The sequence below is a fragment of the Neltuma alba genome, unplaced genomic scaffold (genome assembly GCF_004799145.2).
Source record: "Neltuma alba isolate B1F8T4 unplaced genomic scaffold, ASM479914v2 tig00013204_pilon, whole genome shotgun sequence".
In the NCBI taxonomy this organism is placed as follows: Eukaryota; Viridiplantae; Streptophyta; class Magnoliopsida; order Fabales; family Fabaceae; genus Neltuma; species Neltuma alba.
In genome coordinates, this window is record NW_021637509.1 from 46,265 (window position 1) to 67,323 (window position 21,059).

The 21,059-nt window shown below is 36.6% G+C and overlaps 3 protein-coding genes across 3 annotated transcripts; all 3 read left to right on the forward strand.

Moving 5' to 3' along the window:
• The first annotated feature begins 6,282 nt into the window (after nt 1-6,282).
• On the forward strand, nt 6,283-7,507 carry LOC114735340 (RING-H2 finger protein ATL72). Its single transcript, XM_028923028.1, has one exon. The coding sequence runs from the start codon at nt 6,670-6,672 to the stop codon at nt 7,174-7,176; it is 507 nt and encodes a 168-aa protein (XP_028778861.1). The 5' UTR covers nt 6,283-6,669; the 3' UTR covers nt 7,177-7,507.
• A 3,559-nt stretch (nt 7,508-11,066) lies between these two features.
• LOC114735339 (pectinesterase inhibitor-like) lies at nt 11,067-11,719 on the forward strand. Its single transcript, XM_028923027.1, has one exon. The coding sequence runs from the start codon at nt 11,135-11,137 to the stop codon at nt 11,684-11,686; it is 552 nt and encodes a 183-aa protein (XP_028778860.1). The 5' UTR covers nt 11,067-11,134; the 3' UTR covers nt 11,687-11,719.
• Nucleotides 11,720-14,551: 2,832 nt separating this feature from the next.
• LOC114735365 (uncharacterized) lies at nt 14,552-15,653 on the forward strand. Its single transcript, XM_028923058.1, has one exon. The coding sequence runs from the start codon at nt 14,635-14,637 to the stop codon at nt 15,445-15,447; it is 813 nt and encodes a 270-aa protein (XP_028778891.1). The 5' UTR covers nt 14,552-14,634; the 3' UTR covers nt 15,448-15,653.
• Nucleotides 15,654-21,059: the final 5,406 nt, after the last annotated feature.

The window sequence follows — 21,059 nt, forward strand, 5'->3', positions numbered from 1 at the left end:
CCCTGATCTATTTTGTCTCTCATATTTATATTTTTTTTCTCAAAGTAGCCCTTTTAATAATAAGAGTTCTAGTCAATACACTTGATTAGCAAGGATATTTTAGGAAAGACAACGCCTATTTAGAACAAATAACTAATTCAACTTGCTTCCTTAATCTTCTTAAATTAGTCAATTGGCTCTTATAATTAGAACCAGAGGTAGTATCTAAAAACAAAAGGAGCATTTCATGAGACACAGCTTTACCATTATGACATATTTCTCTTTGTCCTTGTCCTAACAATATTGATATTAAATTTTTCATATTTAATATGTCAAGTTTTTTGGTCACACATTACTTAGCATACCAAATATAAAAAATTTGACTTAATTATTTTCGTATGCATATTTATAATATGAGATTTATCTTATATCAATTACGCATATTAGTATAATAGTGTGTGGGATGATAGATTCTTCAATCCAATGATCAAATTAAAGCGCATTGGTCCGTAAATAGGAGCAAAAGTTGGATAAACGTTGACCTCCTCTAACTTCTCAAACCTATCATTGATTCATACCCAGAACAGAGAGAGAGAGAGAGCGCGAGTGCAGGGGTTTTAACATCGCAAAGGCTTGTCTAACAATCTCATAGCTGGCCTGGTAATATAAATAAGAAGTTGTGAGTTCGATTATATCAATAATCTCAAATTATTATTATTTATTTCTTAAAATGAAAAATGGTCCTGATGGATTGCACAATTATATGTTGGTACTGTTCCTTCTTGTTAATATCTGACGTAGCCACACGTGCGGTTATATAACCGTTGTGTAAGAATGTCTAAGTCTTGAATATAATAAATAAATACTCTTCCGGTCCTTAATATAAGTCCCGTTTAATTAATTTGATTAGATTAAGAAAGTTAGATAAATTAACTAATTATAAAAAATGTGACATATTTTTCCTAGAATATCATAATCATCTTTCTTAATACCTCCCTCTCTCTTCTACTTGATTATGGTTGAGGGAGTATTCATAGGGTAATTTAGAGAAAAAATGATAAATATGATAAATGGATTTTATATTTAGGATAAAAAATAACTTAGCAATTAGGTTTTATATTAAGAACCGGAGGAGTAGAAGCATATTTCGCGGTATTGTATTTCTGCCTAGAAACTCGGAACTTTGGGAGGACAACAGGACCCAAAGGCCCAGGTTTTTTGGGCAGAAAAAGGCCCAGCGTTCTTTTCCTTGGTCCGCCCAACAATCTCTGGCATGTTAGGCCGCGCCTTCTTACCTATGTTTAAACACTAGAAACCTGCCCATGCCCAAAGACAAAAACTCTACTCTGCCATGCCTCATGCGAGATGCAAGAGTTCAAGTGATTCTGCTTAAATTTACTGTGGAAAAAAAAAGGAAGGAAAATCTTTCACTTTTTTTCTATTACGGTTAATTTAAACACACACAAATATGTTAAAGTCAAGTTCAAATTGAAAACCTCATCCAAATATGATAAGTAACACTATCACTAGAATGACTTGTTACTTACGTATTTTTTATCTCACATAACATGAACATACACATTTGAATGTTGGTACGAAAACATGATATTTTCTTGTTCAAATGGAGTATTTGAGTCGGTGTAGTCAACGGAATAATGGTGGGAGTTAATTGGGCTTGACCAAAATATAAAAGATAAGGGCCAGCACACCCAAAAATTACGTACGCAAGTTGTAAGTGATGGGATGCAGAGGGGCAATTAATATGGAAGGAGGCTTTCCATGACGAAGATGTGTCCCCAACTTCCATCATTACTGCCACCATTATTTTCTCCTTCAAATTACATTAATATTTATTCCTAACTTCACCACTCCCTTTATCACTTGCCATACAAATGGCTTAATGTTGTGCATACGAGATTATCGCTAAGTGTATTTCACGTTTTGTAATAAGTCATGGGAGTTATTAATAATAATAATAATTAATGATTTGCCATTGGTAAAGTGGGAGGGGTCAGAAGATTAGTGTTGGTGGAATTATGAAGATGATACAGAGGAATTAGCTAGACGGGTGGGATGTGTGGGGACGGTATGTAGTGTAACGATCGAGAATGATAAACGTGACTATTTGATTTTCTTATATATACTATTCTATTACCGTATATTTTACTTTTGTTGGGTGGGGGATTGGCATCTAACAAGTTGATAAATCCAATGAAACTTATCAGAAAAAGACCTTTTTTTAATACTCCCCTGGTACATTTTTTTAATCCTATTTACTGGGTATTGAGAAATTTTTTTTAATATAGATAAACAATTTTATCCTATATTTACTATTATATTGACTTTGTTTACATAAGATATAATGTATACTCAATAAGACTAAAGTTGAAAAGTTGTTAAATTTTAAATACTAACCCCGGTTCTTAATATAAGACCTCGTTTGATTTTTATTTTGCTCCTAAATATAAGACTCCAATTTATTTTGTCTATTATATTTATCCATTTATTTTCAAGATAATCTTTTTAATAATAGTAGTTCTAACTCATATATTTAATTGGTAAAAATATTTTAGGAAAGTCAACCTATTTATTACAAATAACTAACTTAAATTATTTTTTTAATCTACTCAAATTAGTCAATTAGCTCTTATATTTAGAACGGTATGCCATAAGAGTTAATAAAATTTAAGATTTTTTTATATAAAACATATTGAAAATAATTTATAAATAGTAACAGATGACTATATTCATGTGAACTCCGACTTGAGATTCCACTGCTCGGCCAGCCAAAACTGACTCCATTGAAAGTTGAAACTAATGCATGTCGGTATAAATGTATAATATGACTTTTTTTTTCTCTCTCTCTCTCTCCACATCACCAAACTGCTTCTATTATCTTTTATTAACATGGATTTAATCATAACCACGTGCTTCGCAAAAAACCAAAAAAGAAAAGCTTAAAACCTGTCATTCTTAGCTGATAGACTTATTAATGTGGCAAGACAAATCTTGTGGACTTGTAAATTAATTAACTAACTATATACTCCTCCGATCCTAATTATAAAACCCAATTAATTTATTTGAGGAGATTAAGGAAGTAAGTTAAGTTGGTTATTTATAATAAATAAGTGTTGTCATTCCTAAAATATCCTTACTAATTAAGTATATTGGCTAAAACTATCATTATTAGAAGGATTATCTTGGAAAAAAATACATAAATATAAGAGACAAAATGGATTAGGGCCTTATAATTAGGACCAAATAAAAAGTCAAATGAGGTTTTATAATAAGTAGCGAAGGAGTATATTACTTAGAGGCCATAAGAAAGCGGACGCATTAAAAATCTGGCTTATCCATTAGCACGCAAAATAAAACAAACTGCAGAATCTTATGTGAATTTCGGAATTTGTCGCGAACCTTACTTATAGAGAGAGTTTTCTGAATGAAAACAAAAACAGGTTTATATGTAATTATTTATATTTTTGTTATCATAGTCTATCGTCGAGTTTTTCAACAACAAAATGATATGTCTGGATATTTATGCAACTTGGCGGGGGGAAAATGATACTTGGATAAGTGTCTAAAATATACTAATATTTATATAAGCATAATAAATAATCGATATAAAAATATAATGTTTTGAGTCATCCAAAATATAATAATATTTTTTGACAAAACTAATAGATTCCATCTTACACCAAAAATATTTTAGGACAGACAATACATATTTATTATAAATAACTAACTTAACTAATTTTTATAATATTCATAAATTAATTACCTAACTCTTACCACTCTATTCTTTATTATAGGTCACTTGTGCCCCAAAAGTTTGTTTCAAAATATAAGTCACTTGTAGTATAATTAATAATCTTTTTCTAATTTTACCCCTGTTAATTTAATAAAAATTATTTAATCTCTCTCTCAACTTTTCATTTCCTATACAATCCATCCCCTTCCCTTCTCTCTCTCAATTTTTAATAAAAATAAATATGAAAAAAAACTGGTTAATTTAATGTATTTTTTAGTTTGCAGGTTTGAAATAAAAGTGAATTATAATAAAGAAGAGAGTAGCACATTAAGAATTAAAAGTAGCATATTCATATCACATAAGCATAATAAATGATTCATTGAATTCCAATAATGCTTTTACTCGTGTGTCATGAACACGCACAGAATCCATTTCGTGCTGCCTGGGGCAAAATTAAAAGCAAGTTTGAAACCAGGAGAAGGAGGAGATCACACGTGTGAGTGAATCCAGAGGTGAAGAAGATAGGCCTTGAGAACGTAGGCTGGAGGAGGCCCAAGTTTGCAGTGCAAACAGAAAGCGCAAGGCAATTAATTAAGTCTAATTAAATTAAATGACACCTAAATCCAAAGATATTAATTTCACATGGTTTGAAATGACAAGGGACAATCAATCCGGTTGATGTTGTTTGCTTATAACTGATCAGCTTTCCGTGCCTACCTGAATTAACCCATATTTGATTCAGTTTTAACCATCAGAAAGCGAGAGATTAAGAAAGCAGTTGGTAATTAATGAACATGACTTTGATGGGACTTTGCACGGTGCTAGTTCTAGAGACAAGGGCAGGTGGCCTTCTCCAAATGGACGTCCCAAGGCAGGCTTGATTTAGTTGACAGAAATAGAAGTTATATCGCATAACACGTATATTCAGAACATGGGGACAACTGATTTAAAGCAGGGTTTTGGACTTCCCGGCTCCAATTGTTAGCTTTTAGGCTATGATTTTGTGAAAGGCATGTGCTCATTATAACAGTATACTTGACTCAATTATCATAAGTTTTATATTCAAGTTTTCTAATTCTCACAGCTAGTTTTTAAAATATGGTTATTTCAAATATTCACATGTACTTGTTTTATGACACTAATAACCTAAAATCATGTTATCTTTGATTTTATTTATAAGCGTTTGTTTGTAAACTGTAAATAAAATCTTGTAAATAGAACCGACAGTAGTAGTGAGTAAGATCAAACTTGTAACTTTTTGTTTACATGAAAACTTTCATATCACTCGGATTCTAATCTAACCCAAGTCCAGGCGTTGAATGGTTAGTGGCGAGATGAACGTAAGATGTGAAGTTTCGAATAAAAGAACAATTTTTGGAAGGGAACGCGTTTCCGTTTTCAATTTTCATACAACGTCTTCACTGTCCTGGAAAGGATACAGGGCCACATGACCTTCACCGTGTGGCTCCTCGCTTTAACGTCTTCACACGCCACACAGTGTCACTCTCACCAACCTTCGTCCCTATTAATGCCATGCATCCCTATCTTCCTTAACAAAGTAGGGACGTCATTGTCCTTGAAAGCAACACCCCAAAAAAAAAAACCCTCACTCTCACTCGGTTTTCGTGATGTTCTCAAACACTTGTCCGCATATCGACAACAGGGTTTTCTCCACTCAATCGTCACCGAATCCTCAACCCTCGGATTAGCAAGGTTTGCCCGATTAATCCACCTTTAACTGTTTCCCCCCTTGTGAGTGGTGTTTAGTTATGTGTGATGACAGGGAAATTGGTCTGAGAATTATCTAGCTGTATTCTGATTGCTGTTTACACCGAAAAGGTAGCTTGCCCTTGGGCTGGTCTTATCATGCTGACTCGTAACTTTCAAGTTTCAAGTCTTTGGATTAATATTGCACTAATCGAAATGGGGTTTTAAAATATCAGCCTTTGGTAGGAACATTTCAATGTTGCAATCAAACGAGCATGAAAGGGGCTTCTGATGGTCATGGTCCCATGTGATTTTCTTTTGGGATATGAATTATTTCAGTTTCTATGCAAAAAAATATTGCAATCAAATAATGGACGTTCGATGAGAAAGATAAGAAGACGCTGAGATTACTTCAACCTTAAATTAATTGTTGAGTGGGAGAAGGATTTGGTGCTCAGAATAAGTACTCCTTTAAATAAGCTGTTGTGAGATTAGGTGGGATCAGGTCCCGTAATCAAAATTCCCAAAACGACCTTTTTTTCCGTTTTCTTTTTATTTGCTTCATCCTTCTCTTGATTCCTTGATTGAAGTCTGTGTGTGTCATGTCTCACACCAATTATGAAAATGAAACAAAATAACAAACAAGCTATCTGTCTTACTTTCCCTTGCTCATATAGTATCTGTGTCCCAAGTTGCCTCTGCAACCGCTAAACATTACATAGCACCTGAACACAGTCACTGCCTCCAATCTCTACAGAGAAAATAATAAAAACCATATATACTTTACCTTCTTCTCCCTCTTTCTTCTGCATAAACAAGTTTGCTCTCCCTCTATCTCGCTCTCCCTCCCTCTCTTTCTCTCTCTTGTTCAATCTCCTGAAGAGTTGTCAGAGTCCTGTACATCAGAATTTTCAGGGCCTTCGAGGGTTTAGATTGGAATGGAGTGCAGAGTCTAAGACGCTATTCGGCGCCACTTGTCCTTTGTGATGGAAAATATGTTTCTTTGAAATTGAAAGCCTCTTCTGCCTGGTGTTTATGTTTCATTAAAGTAGAAACAAAATCATTTTTCCTGCATCAGAAGAAAAGATAAATCAACAACCAGCTACTGCTACACAAGCGTGGGATGATTTGTAAGGCTATTTGCTCAGATAACTCAGCTGACATCAAAAGGGTACGAGAATTTTGAGCTTTGTGATCGGAATCATTGGAGAACGCAAGAAGAGATCGGATAAATGGCTCGCCTACTGCTAAGCATGGATTCAACCTCATCCCCTCCAGGTAACGGCAACAGAACAGGGGGTTTTAACACAAGTGATGCCAATTTTGACACAAACATGGTGATTATACTAGCGGCCTTGCTCTGTGCATTAATATGTGCTTTAGGGCTAAACTCAATTGTAAGATGTGCTTTGAGATGCAGCAGCAGGTTTGCTTTTGAGACATCAGATGAAGCTGCAGCTCGTGTAGCGGCAAAAGGGTTGAAGAAGAGTGTTTTGCGTCAGATCCCTATAGTTGTATACGGTTCATCAGGTTCTACTGATATTGGAGCCACTGAGTGTCCAATTTGCCTAGGAGAGTTTGTGGATGGAGAGAAAGTGAGGGTTCTTCCAAAGTGCAACCATGGATTCCACGTGAGGTGCATAGACACATGGCTTCTCTCACATTCTTCTTGCCCTACTTGCAGGCAGTCTTTGCTTGACCAGCATAATGCAAGCACTTCTGGTTCTGGCAATGTATAGTTGTAGCTGTGGATGAGGTTTGCAATTCTTAACCCTCCACCGTCAACTCATCAAGATCTGTACCACAGAAAAAGAAAAGTTGGAAATAGAGATTAGGTTGTTTATAGCTTTCTATCTTGGGATTTTCTTTTCCTTCCTTTCTTTTTCTTTTTGGGGATTTGCGGTGCTGTTATTGTGATTTGTATGGAGATATCAGCCAGGTGAACATCAGTATTGCAGATTAAAATTTCCTGATAATGGTTTCTGAGTGGCCTTTTCACATTCAGTGCTTGTAAATGTTCTCTGTCCTAAAGCAAATGGTACTGAATCTTGAATGTTTGTTTCTTGCAAATTGATTGAAAGCCAAATGATACCCTCCTAGTAGCTTGGCTTTCCCTCCCTCAGAAGAATGAAAAAAGTGCATATGAATGGGTGCTTTGTTGAACTCTTCTTTTCTCTTTGGTAAACAAGAGAGAGAGAGAGAAGAATGTTCATAAACAGCACTTGGATCTCTGGTTGAGTTCATTTTAGAGTGATTTACCTGTAAATCCTACTTAACTGCAATGGTCCTTTCTCATAATCTTATTTGAGTTGAAGTGGTTGCTAGTGGACAATCTGATATGTTATGTCAGTATGAACAAGTATAGCAAGTGACTGAACAATCTCTGTTTGAGTCTATATCAGATTGATTCCTCATGAAAAATAATTTATTTTGCATATCAAAGCAGACATCAATCTGGCTTTTTCAGTGTGGATGGCAGATACCTTATCACATGGAAATTTACTATCTAATCCCAAATAAAACTAAAGGAGCACACCATGTCTAAACAAATACGTAAAAAATTTATGGAGCTAGGAGCTGTAATTTGCAACAATCACTAGAAGAAGCCAGTCAATTTATGTACAAAAGAAATAACAAGAAGAAATCTTTTTCACGCGTAAAGCATGCCTCACACTCTCAAGTCCGTTATCATTCAAAGTGATTGCAAAGTGCTCATAGCAGTTGTTTCAGCTCCCAGAGTTCCAGTGCGATTTGCATTCCAAATTTACGAAAGCCCAAAACATGAGATTCCTCTATCCTTCATGAAGCAGATCACAAGGCACAAAGAGCAGAGATATCTTTTTACTCTTTTCTTCTTCACTTATCTAGACATATTTGATACTCCAAATCCTTCTCATCACATTGCTATTTCATGAAAGACTCAGGTGACACTCAAAATGTTGTCATGCTGGCACCATTACGAGCACTGAAAATCCAAAACCTTTTTGATCTGCCAAAGTCTTATTAACGCTGAGTGGCCTCCAGGGAGGATTTATGATAAGTTCAGTTCAACTAGATGAGTGGAATTGAAATGTGAGGTATTTGATGGGCACAAATTTAGAAAGAAAACAACTATGAGTGGACATTGTTAGTTACAGAAATGTTGAGGAAAGGGAAGGAAGAGTGGAGAGGAAAAAGAAGTGAGAGAGGGGGGGCGAGCGAGGAAGTTACTTGGCTCGTTAGCTAGAGGAAGACAAATTCACTTGGTCTGCTATTATTTCTTCTCTTCTCACTGTTTGATTTGATGTGCAAATTGAGTACAAGGGCATAATTGATACAAAGGAATCATGATTGAAATTGTGCTGTGCTCTGCTCAGAGAATGGAATCTCAAACTCTAGTGTTTGCTTGATGATATTCTGTGGACTTGGGAGGCCCACAGTTTGAAAGCACAGAAAAGAAATTCATTGCAGCACTAACTTCGAATTTCGTCCAAGAAGTGAGAATTTGGGATGCAAAAATTGAAAGAGACGTTTTTATAGAAGGAATCCATTCATTATTGGACAATTAGTCATCACCTCCTCTCCTTATACTTGTTTCATGGCTTCCCATATCACATGTCTCAGATATTTTTTTTCCCTCTTTTTGGTTAAGGATTTATTCACTGTTAATATATGCTTTTCTCCATCTTCGTACGGCATCAAACTGGAAGATTCAAAATCCCAAGCTGTCATTTCACCCCAAAAAAAAAAAAAGCAAAGCCATCAAATTTCACTGTGGAAGTATTTTTCCTTTTTCGCTCTACTGCAAAATTATGTGTTACACAGAACCCACTTTAGCTAAAGATGATGCGTACTAATTATTGCTTATGTTAAACAAAATGAAGACACAGTCGTGTAACAGCCGAATGATAGGGAGTTGTTAGGATCATCCGTTTTAAGGAAAGATTAATAATGGGCTTTGAGCCCATTCACGTAGATTTTTTCAGTGGATGAGGCGGGCCGAAGCGTTAACGAACTCATTCATGGTTATGTATTTCAGGCTACCAACAGAATTTGATTATAATAGAACTCGTTAATCTCTCGTAATATAATGAACTAAGGTTCAAAAAACTCCCATGAGAGATGCTAATATTTAATGTCCGTAATGTTTTGAATAGCAAAATAGCTATGCTTAGCCAAAAAAGAAAAAAGAAAAAAGGTTGTGAGTTTTATTTAACTTGCGTTAGCTTCCGCTCCAGTTAGGGTAGTACCTGGTTGTCCTTGAGTCAGATCTTTCCCCTTGCACTCTTTTTATTTATTTATTTACGCCTATTTAAAACATGATAAAAATAAAAGATGAACATAAAAACCCCACAATTTGTCTTTGCTTCTTGTCGCTTTTGTTTCATCATATCGAACAATAGTACAGATGGGACCGGACTCTATTGTCTCTTGTTCGTTTAGCTCAAGACAACATTCTGTGTGTGATGTATTTCTCTCGTGTAGATTCACATGTTTTCTGTATTAAGTTTGACATATTCGACGGCAACAATGGAGTATGTTCATCTCTTTCTCTGTGTATTTGAAACACACACACACACACACACACACACATCATTCCTAATCGAAAATATTTAGCAATTACTTGAAACATTTTAATTATTATGTTAGCAAAAGTATTAAGAACGTGTTTGTGTGTGTTTTTCTGATGAGTTCTGACTCTCAAACTGTCTTATGTAGAGCTTGACTTGAGCTGCATACAAATTAAACTTGAGTTCGCGGGACTGAGTTTTGAAATTCACAAATATCAAGTGTTTGTGTGTGTGTTGTGGCCATATTGTAAATTTTGAGATTGACCAACCAGCTGTCAATTTCAAAATTTACAATATACTGTTGCCTTGGTCAGCGCTTAATATAAGAGCTGATAACTAATTTACAAATACTAAAAAAATTATTAAGTTAATTATTTGTAATAAATAAATGTTACTTTTTTTAAAAAAAAATACTCTTATCAATTATGTGTATTAAAATTACACTTTCATGAAAACTCCTTATCATGTGCAATTTCTATAAAAATCACTTGAAGGCAAAATTGATAAATATTAGAAACAAAGTACATTGAAGTTTTGTATATCTATGAATAAATTGAATCTCCAATTAGCTCTTATGTTAAGGAATAGAGTTGTTATTTAATATATGACAATACTTGGTTCAAATTACTTATATTCATTGTATCTAATTCTCCAATCATCAAATGTTATATTTTTTTCATATGAATTTATAATTAAATGATAATATTTTTTTTAAAAAAAAGGATATGTGATGGTGCGTGAATAAAGAACTTAACATAATACATATAAGTAACTCAATATAATTAGAAAAAATTACAATCAAGTCCCATAAAAGAGAAATAATTACCAAAAGATTCAAATAACAATATCAACAGCTTATAATGACAAGTCCTATAGTGAGAATGATAATCTTTGGGACTTATTTTTCAATTGTTTTCCTTGCTTGTGACCTCATTGTAATTCTCCCATATAATTATTTCTACATAATAATTATTTTCTATGTATGTAGATATATACTCTTATGCTACAAGTAATTAAAGATCATTAATTTATAAAAATCACAATTATTCAATGGAGATAGCGTTATCAATTGCAGACTAAAACTGGGGATTATATATACACGTCCCATCTCTCTAGCTTGCAGAATTCAAATTTTGCGGGCAAAGAGATGAAGATGGAAACCCTAATATCTGCGTTCATTCTTGTCGCCTTGCTTTCTTCTTCATACCAGTATCAGCCATCAACAGCAAGATCAGTTTTCGCGAACGACTTGATCGATCAAGTGTGTCAGAAAACCAGAAATCCCAGTTTGTGTGAGTCCACCTTGGAATCAGATCCAAGAAGCGCCGGATCAGACACTAAGGGTCTGGCTCACATCGTGTGCGACAAGTCGCTGGATAACGCCAACGAAACCTTATACAAAGTAGTCCCAGAATTGGTCGGAAAGGCCAGAGAAAAAGCTGTCGTCGACAAGCTCCAGAGTTGTCGCCTGATTTATGCTGTGATAGTAACTGATGTATCATCGGCCGTCGCACAGTTGGATTCCGGTAAGAATGATGTGGCCCTTTCTTATCTGGAGATCGCTGCCAATGGTACTGATTCCTGTGAGAAGGTTTTCACTTTGGTGCCTCCGAAGATGAAGTCGCCTTTATCTGATAGAGACAACCCTCTCATGTCTCTCATTCATATAGCTCAAGATATCATTCACTTGCTTGTTTGATTTGTATGTTTTGTTTTCTTGTAATACAGGATTCCCATCTAATATTTATTAAAGCAATAAGGTTTGGTAATAAGGGATATGTGTTCTTGATCTTGCAAATATCTCATAATTTCGGGGAAATCAAAGCGCTGTGTATATACTATAAAATTTATAGCATGTACAAGTCATCAATACTTAAAAAAAAAAAAAAAAGGAAGCGAATTAGCCGATTATGAAGTTTACAAATTTCACCGTTAAATTCGCTATTTTTGGTCTAGTATTGCTACTTTTCAAATTAAGTGTGCCCCAAGACAAATTTGATTTGTCGTTATTAAGTGGATAGTATTAGTACCGAATTCTAAGAGACGACTTCCTTTAAATCTTAAATACAAAGTCCGTTTAAGAGTTTTGATTATCCTTATTTTGTTTGTTGTTGTAAAATCTAACATCCTGCTGGAACAACCAAATACTACATTATAGCTGAAGCGTTTTTGCTCATTTTTCATGTGATTCCTATGTATAGATTTATTTATTAATCACCTGTAACACGAGGAAAACACATGGAATTGTCCGCTTCTTGAATTGTTGCATGAACTATAATGTGGAAGATGAGGAAAGTGCATGGATTTTTCTTTTATTTCATCTGAATAATAGGAACACCGTTTTTTTCTATCTCGAATTTGCATAGACTGAGTAGGGACTAGCTACAGAAGTAAGAAGACGGGCTAACAAAACAAAATGTGAAAGGAGGTTGGAAGTAATTAATGTTATGATAGGAGAGAAAGGACTAAGTTTAACAGAATAAATTAGTTCTTGAAGAATCAAGATTCGAATCCTCATTAAGAAAGGTATCCATATTTATTGTTTTAGCGGGTTTTTGGGAGTAATTGCACAGTCTCCCTGTGTCTAAAGTCTCCTATTTACAGGTAATAGTAAAGGCTAACCTGTTGCTGGTTCCTTGATCTCTGACAAGTGATTAGTGGGTGCTGTACGTTTGTTGCGGCGTGAAAGTTTTTCTTTTCTTCGGCGTGTAAGTTGTAACAAATTCTTTTTTGTTGTTTCGTGGGGCTAATGCTTCTTTTCTTTGACCCGCACCACTTTTCCTTCTTTTGGGCCATTCTTGGGGCCCAATAAGTTTTTGTCCAGAAGCAAAAGGAGTGTGCGAGTGGCGAGCCCAATTATATTTTTTATCTTGTTCTAATAAAGTTGCCTTTATTTTTTTATTAAAAAAATGGAGTGTACGCATGTTGTAGCGCGCGTGCATCACATGATTAATAATGGGGTTAGATTTAGTAGAGGAAATTAATCCCTCACAAGCCAAGATGTTACATACATATGCTGGTCAATTTTTAGAGAAAGCTATACATTTTAATTTTTTAATTATAATTTAAAATTATAAATTTTTTAATTTAAAAGTATCTCAACATATTCACTTGGATATATTTTTTTTAATCTATTTGAAATTTTAATGCAAATTTTAACTATTTTATTCAAGTAAGAATTAATTAGTTTAAATCTTAGCCTGCCAAAAAGAATAGCTTTGAATGTAATTCTAGACAACTATTGCAGAATACTTCCGAAGAGAGTTGTCACCAGTTCGTCATCTACTCACCTTCCCCTTCCGGTCAAAAAACTCACCTTCTCCTTAGCTTACTAAGGGCTGCACGTGGATGCGCCCGGTTTATGCCTCCACACTTCGATGACGAAGAGGGTTTAATGCAAATAAAATTACTTGTTATTAAAATTTGTTGACTCCATAAATAATAGTAATATAATATTATCTCGCGTTCTTTTTTTTGGGTGCCAACATATTATCATCTTTTCTTAATATAAGAAATAGTCAGGAGTTTAATTTGATTAGATATATTACATTTTAATTCATTTTAATTTTTAAATTTATATACTTTTCAAATATTTTTATTGAGTTATTTTTATCAAGGAATATTTCTAACGCATATAATAAAATAGGTATTCTTTGTTTGTTACAAATAACTAATTTAATTTATTTTTTTAATATTTTAAAATTAATTATCTAGCTTTTTTATTAAAAAAATTAAAAAGTGTAATATTTATTTATAGAAGTGGAAAAATCAACATTGATCTATCAATATATATAATAAATTACTTAAAAATAATGACCACTGTTTAGGTTTAATTTGATTTTGATATAAAATGGAATCCAATCAAAGTTATAATTATAAACAACCTTTGTCACATGAAGAGTTTTTTTTCTGTAAATAACAGGGGATAATTTTTTTTTATTTTATTTTTACAACAAATAACGCAACTCGCAGCGCCATTGCTGATGTGGCATTGCATATACTGACGTGTCACCCGCACCTGATTTTATTGGACAGGATTGTGTACACGCCAATGCCATATGTGTGTCCGCCCTCAATATCCATGCACTTTTCGCGTGAAACCACGTGCCCCTCTTCATCCTTCTCCCAGGCAACACACGCAATGCCATCCGCCAATCACACACGCTCACTCTTTCCTTTCTCTTTTGCTCCAATCCATCGTCACCGTCCATCAAGAAATCGATCTGAATTAGGAGAGGATTGCTCCATAATCTAATGCATCCGTCCGCACAGAAACTCCACCTGCAGTTTTCACCACATTTCTCGCGTGCAAGCGATGTTTCCTCTTTAAACAAGGAATCCCAATTGGAGCATTCGATATTTCAAAAATTAATTTAAAATTTAAAATTAATAATAAGCGACGGTTTAGACTGTACCCTGGAACTCTTATATCTAATCTTGACCGTTCAATCTCCAAGAGAATCTATCACGATAACTAAATCCTCCCTCGCTTTTCAATCTTCACTCGTCTTCTTTACAAATACCTGTTGCAAGCAATTAGCTATATAACTGGTCTTCTGCTCGTTCTTGCTCCTCTTCATCCGATCCTTCTTCCTCCTTAGCCATTCGATTCTTTGTTCAGACTTGCTCCTCCCGCCATCCCACTTGATGGCGTTTTCGCTCCGCATTGGTTGCACGGGCAGTAATCATGGCTTTGCCAGGTTCGGCATCGACAATAATTGGTGTAGTCTCTGTGGCGTTGCGCCACGGCCCATGTCTGTGATGTTCGCTGCCGATCAGAGCAGTTCGAGAGGACAAAATAGGAGGATCACGGCGGCGGCCGCCACCTTGACCGCCGCGCCGGCCATGGCGGCGACCGGTTTCGAGAAGAACTATTTGAGTTTCGATATGGAAACGCGTGGCTCTGGCGATCGGGCAGAAGGAAAGGACGCTGCCGACACGATCGATAGGTTGGACAAGTGGATGAGGGATTCTGTGGTGGAGATCGTCAAGAATTTGAGGGAAGCGCCGTTGTTAGTGCAGGTTTTTCCGACGGGGTATATTGACGGCGATAACAACAATGATGATCATATGATAACGACGACGACGACAACGGCGACGTTGGTGACAGAGAAGAGGGCAATGGAGGAGAATTGGCCAGAGGCGAAGGAAAAATGGCGACGGGATATGGCGCTATTGCCGGAAGGCCTTATATTGGTGGAAGAATTGACCGGCGACGATCAGACTGGGAAAGAACGACCAGAAGGGGGGGAAAACACGACGAAGGTGTGGGGGGTGGTGGTTCAGGGAAGACGGGCGGGGTGCGGGCCGGCCTGCTATTTGTTGAAGACAACTCGGGTCGGGTCAAGCCAGTCGGGACCCTTTTGCACCCATTATTGCTTAACAAGGGTGAAGAACTTGATGGAGACAGTGGATTCACAATTCAAGAATCTTTGGCTAACTCAGAGCCAGAACCAGTGAATGATCAAGTAATTTTATTCTTTAGATACTTGATTAAGTAACTGTGCACAATATAAATAAGATTCATCCTGCGGTGTGCCGCATGACCTTATTCTGGCCATGATTTTGCGGATGTGTACAGAGTCAGTGACATAGTGAAATATTTTTAAATTACTATTGGCATCCATTTTTGAACATTAATATTTCATGTTTCATTCTCTAATTTATTCTTCGTTGCGGAGTACTCCTCCGGTCTTAATTATAAGACCTAATTGATTTATTTGAGGAGATTAAAGAAGTAAGTTAAGTTGGTTATTTATAATAAATAAGTATTGTTATTCTTAAAATATCCTTGCTAATTAAGTATATTGGTTAAAACTATCATTATTAGAAGGATTATCTTGGAAAAAAATACATAAATATAAGAGAGAAAATGGATTGGGTCTTATAATTAGGACCAAATAAAAAGTCAAATTGGGTCTTATAATAAGGACCGGAGGAGTATTTTCAATCGATGGGAATTTTATACTGTACTTTGTTATGATTTTCGATAATGTTGCTTATTTGCTTTGGTGTGGCTGGCTCTTGTGGCTGTCCGATATCCATACGTCATTGCTTCTGAGTTAGCTTTGTGCGGCTGGGGTCACTGCGATCCAATTATTCAAACATTCCAGTATCACATCAATTATTTTCAGCCATTAATTGTTAATTAATTATTTTATAACTGTTTCTAACACATTCCAGCAAATAAACAATAAATAACGACTGGGGGAACCACGTGCATGCTGTATTAGTCGCCTTCCTACGATGAATCTTTGCGCACATTCCCCAACACGGACTCTTTGTTATAAATGAATAAATAAATAATTAAATAGAAGCCTATACTTTTTGTGGGGGGGGAAAAAATTTTTGCAGGGACAAAATTAGCAAATGAATATTATAAATTGATTGCTCAAATCATTATTTTAGGAATGACTTGGTATGGAATTGCTTATAGGTGGGGGGAGCATGTCGGAGTAGTCATTGTTTCTTAGCAACATGATCTGGATTAATATTTTACTCCTTTAATTTTTAATATCAAACCTAATTATTAAATTGATTTTCGTACATATTTCTTATATTATCAGTTTTTTTTAAAATTATATTTATAGATACTTTCTTAACCATAATCAAGTAGAAAAGGGAGGGAGGATATTAAAAAAGATGGTTATGGTATTTTAGAAAAAACATGTCATTTTTTTTATAATTAACTAACTTATCTAATTTTTTTTAATCTAATCAAATTAGTTAAATAGGTCTTATATTAAAAACTAAATTATTTAATCACTGCCAGATATTCAAGACCAAATAGGTCTTACTTCAACTCAGCTCCTCTTCTCCTTGCTGGTGATTTTAATGCTACCCTCAGCTCTACTGAACGCCGTGGTGGCTCAGAAAAAAGGAGGAAGGGCTGCCCTCATTTCCAGGCCTTTTGCAACAACAATAATCTAGTGGACTTGGGCTACTCTGGACCCCATTTCACCTGGCGACGAGGACTCACTTTTGCACGTCTGGACCGAGCCCTCTCCAACACAGCCTGGATTCACACCTTCCCCAACTCGAAGATCCTACACTTGGCCCAAATTAATTCTGACCACAGACCCCTCCTCATTGACCTTGGGACGTCTCATCGGTCAGGTAATTCCACCAAACCTTTTCGTTTTTTGGCTGCCTGGGCTAACAATGACTCCTTTCCACAACTAGTCAAAGATAATTGGTCGAACGAAATCAGTCTCAAAGAAAATATTAATCAATTCACACAAGCAGCCTCACTTTGGAACAACGAAGTCTTTGGTCTCATTGGCAAACAGAAACACCAGCTCCAGAAACGTATTATGAGAATCCAGCGGGATCTTGAAAGATCGCCTACATCGCCTCACTTGATCGATCTAGAAGAGTCGCTTCGCCTTGAGCTTGAAACCACATGTTTAAATGAAGAGCTCCTTTGGGCCCAGAAATCCCGCAGCAACTGGATTTGCCTAGGTGACAGGAACACCTCCTACTATCAAATGAAAGCCCGAATCAGAAGAAGAAGAAACCGCATCTCCTCCTTGAGAAATGATGAGGGAGATTGGATTTCAGATGAGCAGACGCTAATATCCATGACCAAGCAGTATTTCTCAAACCTCTATTCGGACAGCGAAGACCCAGTCACATATAATCACAGAGGCATGTTCCCACTTCTTCCCAGCTCTGCCTGGCTTTCCCTCGAAGCTACAGTCCACCCTGAAGAAATCAAGAAAGCCCTTTTTGGCATGAAACCACTGAAAGCCCCTGGTATTGATGGCCTTCATGCTTTCTTCTACCAACATTACTGGGGCACGGTAGGCAAGAATCTTTGTGACATGATCTCTCAGTTCTTCCAGCACGGGACTCTTGATGCATTCCATAACCGAACTTTGATCACTCTAATTCCAAAGATTGAGAGACCCCAAAGACTTAAAGAGTTTAGACCAATAAGCCTATGCACTGTCGCCTATAAAGTCATCACCAAGATCATTGCAAACCGCATGAAATCTCTAATGCCTGATCTCATCCTTCCTTATCAGTCTAGCTTCATAGCAGGCCGTAACATCACGGATAACATTATCATCGCACAAGAAGTAATCCATTCTATGAGAACGAAGAGTGGGAAAACAGGGTGGATGGCCATCAAAGTTGATCTTGAGAAGGCATTTGACCGGCTTAAATGGAATTTTATAGAAGACACACTGCGTGATGCTGGGTTCCCCGATTCTCTAGTCAAACTTATCATGACTTGCATCACCACCCCCTCAATGCAAGTCCTTTGGAATGGAACACCATCTACCTCATTTCAACCAAGTAGAGGGATACGGCAGGGGGACCCCCTCTCTCCCTACATCTTCGTGTTATGCATGGAAAGGTTATCCCAGGTTATTAATTCGGAAGTTTTTTGTGGCAACTGGAGCACCATTAGAATGGGAAGGAACGGCCCTCAACTTTCGCATCTCTTCTTCGCAGACGACCTTGTCCTGTTCAGCACGACCACTGCGAGGCAAATTAGATTAATCAAGAGGACGTTGACAGAATTTTGCCAATCCTCAGGACACGCCATAAGTGAAGCCAAGACAAGGATCTTCTTCTCCAAAAACGTTGGCAGGAGTGAAGCAAATGAAATCTGTACACAACTAGGCTACTCAAAGACTGAGCACCTCGGAAAGTATCTTGGTGTCCCTTTATAGCACTCAAGAGTCACCAAAGAGACTTACCGATTTATAATCAAGAGGTTGCAACAAAAGCTCACCAACTGGAAGGCCAAAACCCTCTCCTTAGCTGGTAGAATCACACTTGCCAAATCAGTCTTGTCTTCCATCCCCTTTTATGCCATGCAAACGTCGCTACTGCCTGTCTCTACCAACCACAAAATTGAGCAGATCATAAGAGGTTTCATATGGGGTTCTGATGCACAACATAGAGGTATTAGCCTGATCAACTGGACAGAAATGTGTCAACCACCTAGAAATGGGGGCTGTGGTCTGAAATCAATGCAAAGCCAAAACAATGCCTTTTTATCGAAACTGGGTTTCCTCCTTGTAAGCCGGCCTGAGCTCTTATGGGTTCAAGTTTTGCGTGCAAAATATAATTGGGCTCCAGAAACCAATCAAGGCTTCAACACCAAAGCTTGCTCACACATATGGCGAAGCATAGCTAGATCTTGGTCCATTACCTCCCTGGGCATCAAGTGGAAGATTGGAGATGGCACGAAAGTTAAGTTCTGGTCCGACTATTGGGTTGGAGATCTTGGGCCTCTTAAAAATCTTGCTTTCTCGGATATTGATGATACTTGTCTCCAAAGACCAATATCAGACTTTGTAGACAGCAATGGCCAATGGCGGTGGGAGCTTTTCATTGATTTGCTCCCCACTTTTATCAACCACATGATTGCCAGCATCCCCCCTCCCAGCCATGGGGATGGACTAGCGACTTGTTTCTGGAATCCCAACAAGGGGGGCAATTTCTCAGTAGCCTCAGCCTACAAATCCATTGAAGAGGACTCTTGGGACCCAGTTTCTAAGAAATGGAGCTTAATCTGGAAGTGGCCGGGGGCCCACCGAATTCAATCGTTCATATGGCTGGCTTATAAAGGAAAACTGCTCACAAATGTTGAACGAAAACACCGTCACTTAACTGAAAATGTGAACTGCGACTTATGCAACGGAGGACCTGAGGACATAAACCATATCTTCAGAGAATGTCCTCTAGCTGTTGCCTGCTGGAAGCACCTCGTTCCTGAGAGGCACCTCAGCAGCTTCTTGGGGAAACCAATTGGTGATTGGTGGCTTCATAACATAAGCCCATGCCGAGCCAACAAGACTTGGATCCTGAGATTTGGCATCCTCAACTGGAAGCTTTGGGAGGCTCGAAACAAGCGATTGTTTGCTGGAGAAGATTTCCGACCGGAAGAAATTATTGCTGTTACTGATGCCATCGTTAGGCATACTAATAGAGCTATGGATCTTATAGCTGACATTAATTTCCCCACTTGATCGGCGCTGTTTGCTTGCTGTCTCTTATTTTGGTTCTTTCCGTTTTGTAATTATTCTGGACTCCTTTTGATTGGTTAATTGATTTCCCTTTTCCACTCAAAAAAAAAAAAAACCACAGTTCATCTTTTGAGGGAGTCGATTAAACCCGCATGATCATCACGGTTTTATGCATGGTGTTGAATAATTGTCTCGATAACTACGAGTTATAAAATAAATTTATAATACTCCTCCGGTCCTTAATATAAGACCCATTTAACTAATTTGATTAGATTAAGGAAGTTAGGTAAGTTAGTTAATTATAAGAAAAGTGACACATTTTTCCCAAAATATCATAATCATCTTTCTTAATACCCCTCTCTCCCTCTTCTACTTGATTATGGGTGAGAGAGTATCTATAAGGGTAATTTAGAGAAAATTGATAAATATGAGAAATGGGTTTTATATTTAGGACCAAAACTAACTCAAGAATTGGGTCCTATATTAAGGACCGGATGAGTATTTGGTTTTAAAAAAGCCGTGTGTTGCATGAGAAACTGGTCAGGATGATTGAAGTCCGTTGACAGGATAAAAAATTCAGTAGGGTTTGTCAATTCCATTGACCCGCTTGCACTCTGAATTTTAAGTCAACTTATGTTTCATGTTTCAGAAGGGGAAAAGTTATTTTTAAAATAAATGAATAAAATGAAAGGTTAAGTTTGTATGTTAATATGCTGAAAATTAATGATATATTTTATAACCTTAATTAGGATTGTATAGGGTTTTTTTTCTCTCTCTCTGGGTAAATGCTCTCCTCCTTTAAACCAAAATAATGGCATCATACTGAATGAACATCAGGGTAAAAAAAAAAAAAAACGAGGCAGCACACTAAAAAGCAAAACCAAGGAAAATACAAATTGAAGTCCATAAAATAAGAGGGAAAATGGTAAAATACAGCTCCATACCCCAAAAATCAGCACTATGACTAGTTCCATGTGCATTAGAAAACCAAAGTATGGCTAGAACCGTAGAGGGAGAGTCCCATGCTTTAATTGCTTGAATTTGGTGTGATCCAGACAACGTTTTTTTTTAAAAAAAAAAAAATTAAAC